This window comes from Periophthalmus magnuspinnatus, chromosome 22 (genome assembly GCF_009829125.3).
Source record: "Periophthalmus magnuspinnatus isolate fPerMag1 chromosome 22, fPerMag1.2.pri, whole genome shotgun sequence".
Classification (NCBI taxonomy): domain Eukaryota; kingdom Metazoa; phylum Chordata; class Actinopteri; order Gobiiformes; family Gobiidae; genus Periophthalmus; species Periophthalmus magnuspinnatus.
Window position 1 is genome coordinate 5,563,399 of NC_047147.1, and position 6,311 is coordinate 5,569,709.

Sequence of the window (6,311 nt, forward strand, 5' to 3'; positions counted from 1 at the left end):
TCGTTGTACAGCGCAGTTCATTAACCAGCAACACTCAAATCATACACTGAGAGTAAATTCATCTTACCCCGTGACACGTATAGTGAGATACAGATAATGTGAAATATAATTGGGTATAATGGGAATACAGTGGAGATATTCAAACCTACTGGGATTTTTACATTTTCTTTCATTTGCAATGGCACTAATGCATCGTAATGGCTAAATTCATGCCAAATTCAAGCTTATAAAATGGACTATTTGAAGCATTTCAGGTGGAGGATCTGCCATCTATTCCTTGTTTCCATGGAGATGTTACTGCTTTGCCTGGAATATTGTACAGTGTGGCATTAAAATGAACAAACGTGGATGTTTTTGGTAAAGATCTGACATGAAAATGGAGATGTTATAGTTTGTAAGAGTCCAGACGAAGCAGTAATATCCATGTTGAGGAGCGGGTAATGGATGCTTCACCTGAAAAGTTACACAGTGCATCTTTAAGATAGTACAAATATGGTTCTAAAGGGTAAGATGAGTTTGTTCCTGCACCATTTTCAGCTAATTTAAGTAGATTTTTTACAGGGCCAAACAAAGGCCAACTTAAACTCACACTTTGTACAGTGCTATGCAAATGTTTTAGTATTTATTTTTATTTTTTATTAAATATTTTTGAGTCTCCAGGTACTTTAGAGTCAATAAAGTTTTGTGAATTAATCTGGCAACATTTTTTTCATATCTTTTGTCTTATAATAATTAGCATTTGCATAGTACCTGTATATTTTCTTAATGTTTTAATCCTTTCTGAATCACCTACTGTAGAAACTTAAACTCTCATAGTAACTTTGTGAATCCCTCCACGTTTTTAGTCAAATAAAATCCCAAATATCAAGCCACTCCCTCGTCAAAGTAGTAGTTCAGTCGTGTGCTCTGTGTAGTGACTCTATCCTCCAACCTCAACGACATAATAACTCTACGATTATCCCTCTAAAATCTTTGTGAATTTGTGGTAGATCCAAAACCAGGTGACGCCCCATGCCATCGTGGTGCTCCCTAAAACAGACGGGATGGAGATGCTGCTCTGCTACGAGGACGAAGGGGTTTACGTGAACACCTACGGGAGGATCACCAAGGACGTGGTGCTGCAATGGGGAGAGATGCCTACCTCTGTTGGTACGACATGACGTCTTAATGAGAATCTGATTATAATTTAACTTAGAGACACTTAAAGAGACACAGACAAATGAGTGAAATGAGTTTGAGTTTTATTGAGTGAATAAACTTAGGTTTAGGGCTATGACTAACCATTATTATCTTATTTTTTTTATGTTAGATTATCTTTTTCAGTGTATTTTTTCTTTATGTTTACCATTTTTTACATTTTATTCGCACAGAAGACGTGAAATTTATGAAGCAAGACGCATGGAATTATGTAGTGAAGACAAAAAGTGAAATAACTCAGCCAATTTTATTTTTTAACATATATACAGTGGTTTTTCACGGGGGTTATGTTCTAAAAATAACCCGCAATAAGAAAAATCTATTAGTAATCAGCTTTATTTTTATTATTATATATGTTTTTGGCTGTAAAACCCCTCACCACACACTTTATACACTTTTCTCACACAGGCGTTAACATTTTCTCACATTTCTCTCTTGTTTAAACTCTCTCAAAGTTCAAACCTTCGTAGGCGCCTTTGTCGGTGCAGAACGTTTCATCGACATTGTGGGTTTTGTCGGGGAGAAAACAAATTGCAAACACACAGCACTTCAGAGTCACACTGCGATCCAACGTTTATGTAAATTGTCTGAACACATTCTGTACTGTACAGGAGACACGGCACGGAGGAGACTGATGGACAATGGTCTACAGTCCAACAGCCAATCAGGACAAAGAACACAATGCACGTTCAGACGATGTAAAAAAACATGCAAAATTACAGTAAAAAAGAATCCGCGAAACAGCGAGACCACGAAAGGTGAACCACGATATAGTGAGGGACAACTGTATACATTTTTTATTTCAAATCCTTAAAGTATCGATGGTGCTGCAAACCCTCGGCCTTCTCTCAATGAGCTTCATGATGACGAAAATCTAAGACAAGTTTTGAGTTATTTTGACTTTATTTTTGTTTGCGATACTCCATACATGCTCATTCATAGTTTGGAAGCCTTTTGTGAGAATCTGCAATGTAAATAATCATGGAAACAAAGAAAAAATGAAATGAAAAAGTGTGTTCGAATAAAGGTTGAAATATAGTGAAGGCTCCTAGATAGAGAATATTTATGAATAAGTATATTATCTGAAATTATTGTTTTACTTTTTGATTTAATAATGCTCCACTCTGTGTTTGAGTCTTTATATTCCAATTAACGATCAGAATTATCACAATAAGATCTCCATAATTTTAATGGTGGATTATTCTGCTGCTTTGGGGGAAATGGAAGTGGAAGGCTGAAGGAGAGGGAGAGAGAGTGCACTTATATGAAACATGTTTGGTTAAAATGTGTGCAATACTGGCTGCCAGAAACAAGCAAATGGAAGAAATAGGTTGTTTTGTTGTTTGGTTGTTTTTTTTTGTTTTGTTTTTTTTAAATAAAATGTTAGAATATCGTTATAATTTCACATTGTGTTTTACTGTTTTCAAATGCGCTACGTTACGGACTGAAAGTTAAAAATCAGGTTGCAATATGAAGCTGTAGCAGATGCGATTTTTAAACATATATGTGCACCTCTTGGACTGGATGGACTGCAGTGTCTCATCTTTAACTGCGCTAAAGTGAAGTAAAGTTCATGTAATATCATTCATGACCACTAGGGGTTGCAGGTCTGCTACTTCTACTCCTACTGCATCTGCTTCTCGAACCATAACCATCATTTTGAACTCTTTTTTCTCTGTCTTTCTGTGCAGCCTACATTCACTCGAATCAGATCATGGGCTGGGGGGAGAAAGCCATAGAAATCCGTTCGGTGGAGACGGGACATTTGGATGGAGTTTTCATGCACAAGAGAGCGCAGAGACTAAAGTTCCTCTGTGAAAGGAACGACAAGGTACGTGCATCTCAGAATATCGTCTAAATCATGTGTTTAACTATTTACAGTGTTAAAGGCCAATGTAATTACTCTTGAGACTGTGTTTTCCATGGTACTGCTGTCGTGTGCATTATATCTACCTGATAAACATTATACACATGTGAAATGATCATAAACATAGTGTGACGTGTAGAGTCTGTCCACATGGTACGAAACTGCAGTTCTTGAAGCTGAAACGTTCTTCTCTTTGGTTGATTTTCTTGTGATAGTCATACACATCGAAGGAGCAGTTTTTCCTATTGGTTGTGTAGGAGTTTTTAAGAAATACAATCCTCAAGTTTCACCGGCTCATTTCTGTTGGCGCATACAGGCCCTGAAACTCACAATATGGCCACATTAATCTGCAAAGTTACAATAGTAAATAGTAAAATCTGCTTAATAACAATTCCAAAATTGAATATAATGGGTCTTTTTGAATATTATGACATCACGCCAGTGATCAGTGAGTTTCAGATGGAAAAAGCTGGAACTGTTCCTGGATGAATTCAGCAATTCAGCAACAATTCAAAACTAAATATTCTATCATTTAAGTGGTGAAAAGTACCAAAAATGGCACCTATAAACAGAAAGCAGAAACCCATTAACACTGTTTTGGGTCCATTTTGTCTCAAACTTCATCAATAACTTTTTACATGCACCACATGTTTTTTGTTTTTTTTTACTAATTTAATTTTAACTTTTATATACACACACGGAAGACATCAAATATGTGAATCAATTTTTTCAGAATTATGTACAAAGAAAAAAGGTTTAATAATTCTACTAAATATAGCAAAGCATGGCCAGTCTGAGTATTTGAATATAAAATATAAAAAAATATATTTAGTAGTGTTATTAAACTTTTTTCATTGCTACATAATTCCATAAATCTTACTTAATATATTTAATGTCTTCTGTGTGTTTATAAAATGTAGAAAGTAGCCACACACAAAAAAAACAACAACTTTGAATAAACTTTTGAGTGGTGTTATGTTTTGTCACTGTTTTTATTTATTTATTTATTTATTTTTATTTATGCATTTATTTATTTGTTTTTTTTTATTACTTTGGATTTATGTCTACATTTTTATTTATGTATTTATTTATTTGTATTTATTTATTTATTCATTTGTATTTATTTATTTTTTTATTCATTTGTATTTATATATTATTTTTTATTTATTTTATATGTATTTATTTATTTATTTGCATTTATGTATGTATTTATTTATTTGTATTTATTTATTTATTTTCCTTGTTATTATTTCTCTTTCAGGTGTTCTTTGCCTCCGTGCGCTCCGGCGGCAGCAGCCAGGTTTTCTTCATGACTCTCAACAGAAGCTCGATGATGAACTGGTGATGACTCCACCCACTCTCACTCTGCCTCACTCCCATTGGTCAAACCCAGCAGCCCACCTCGGGACACACCTCACCCAGATTACCCACAAGGCCGAGCATAAACTCCGGAAAAGACTTTAAAATAAAAAAAATCAGCTAAAAGCAAAAAAACTGAGTGGTGTTCGTGGGGAGTTATGCTAAACCTGGATTAACAAAGAAGCCATTTTACTCGACGGGAGACTCGCCATCGTCTTTACAAATAAAATCTCGTGTAGATTCTTGATTGTCAAACTTTTGGATGAATCGTTATGATTTTCAAGTCTGCGTGCTCAACTCAACTTTACCTCTAGGGCTGATGGGAGAAAAACAAATGTGTTTTTTCATACACAAGTCAAAAGAAGAAGCAGCGCAGGGGTCACGGCGGTTTGATTTGTACCCAAAAATTACGATCCTCCTCGCCATTTTCCAGCTGTTTTAGGCTCTTATGTAACCATGGATACTGCTTCTAGTGATGCAATTGGGACATTGTAGTCGGGGTCGTGTCGGTATGCAAAAATATGTCCTTTTAAGAACAGTTTCGTTCACTCGATCCTGTATTTCCACGACTTTTTTCTTCACTTTCTTAAACTCTCAAGGTGCTGCATCAGATTTACTGTAATTCCGTTTGTTAGGAACCACTTGCGTTTTGTTAAAAGTCGACGCTTGACGAGCTGTATAGCACACGTGTAGGTCATAATCGTCCGTGTCTGTGTATGCAAGTGTGTGTGTACGTGTGTGCGTGTGTGCGTTATGTGCGTTTCGAAATAAAGCTGATATCGGTGTGAAAACTTGAGAAAAAAGTAAATATTTTCAGAAAACTATGGATAAACTGGCTGGATAAATCAGACAGTAAGATGTAAGATGTTCCCAAACTGTTTTAAGGAACAACAAAGGATATATGTGTAGAAATCACATAGAATGAATGAATGAAGACATCTGCCAAGGCGCTGGCCCTATCTCGCAACGGTAAAAAACACACAAACTCAAAAAATGTTTAGTTCAGTGGTAAAACTTTTTCTAACACAAACACATTTATTATAAAACAGTAAGATGAATGAGTTACAGACTAATTTTGTGGGGGTTTTTTTTCAGTTTTTAGATCAAAGTTTTTCGTAAAGTCATGTCTGAATTTAAACAGATTTTAACCCAAATTATTCTCGATTTTTACTGTAACGAGCAAAAGAACCTAAACAAAGCAATTATTTAAGCATCCATGTTTAAAATAACGTCACTTTCACACCTCACAAAATCTTATTGCACAACGGATTTTAATTAACCAAATGTAACCGGGCCAAACTGCAACACGACGATCACAAATAAAGATATTAAGTGTTCAAATTCAGTGAAAATACGCCATACGGTCCCACTTCTGCGCTCTTAGCCATCGTAAATGCTTACCTCAAACTCCCTATTCTTGAATAAACAAATTAAACTTTTATAATTTGACCTTTTGCGTTCTGCATGCCCTCAGCGAAACTAAAAACGACCTTATTCTTTACAAATTAGCCATGTTGTAGCTTAACCACTGCAGTAAAATTAAAGTTTTTTACTGACAAAATCTATAAATGAGGGGAAAAAAGCAATTAATGATGGATAACAGTTATTAAACAGTGATCACAACTGAAATAATCCCAGAATTTAAGAAAACGCCCATTGAAAACCAAGTGTATGGCTCCATCTAGTGGTACAAAGTGTCATGGCAGAAGTCACTGTAAAGTTTAAAATCTAAATTTATCAAACCAAACTTGTTGTTACTGGAGTAATAGCAAAGCACATGATTTAAAAAAAAAGAAAAGAAAAGATCTGGCTACTTTATTATGTAGCTGTTTATTTGTGGTGTCCTTGTATTACACAATCCAATCTCTGAATTATAAATCTATAAATC

General features: G+C 35.1%; 1 protein-coding gene across 2 annotated transcripts in view; it reads left to right on the forward strand.

Moving 5' to 3' along the window:
- Positions 1 to 6,226, forward strand: part of tnika (TRAF2 and NCK interacting kinase a) — a 130,470-nt gene extending 124,244 nt beyond the window's left edge. For both annotated transcript variants that reach the window (XM_033987639.2, XM_055231362.1), the window contains exons 30-32: positions 990 to 1,149; positions 2,889 to 3,028; positions 4,326 to 6,226. In XM_033987639.2, coding sequence (XP_033843530.1) covers positions 990 to 1,149; positions 2,889 to 3,028; positions 4,326 to 4,409 — 384 coding nt within the window. In that variant the 3' untranslated portion in view covers positions 4,410 to 6,226. The remainder of the gene's footprint in view (positions 1 to 989; positions 1,150 to 2,888; positions 3,029 to 4,325) is intronic.
- The last annotated feature ends 85 nt before the right edge of the window (positions 6,227 to 6,311 follow it).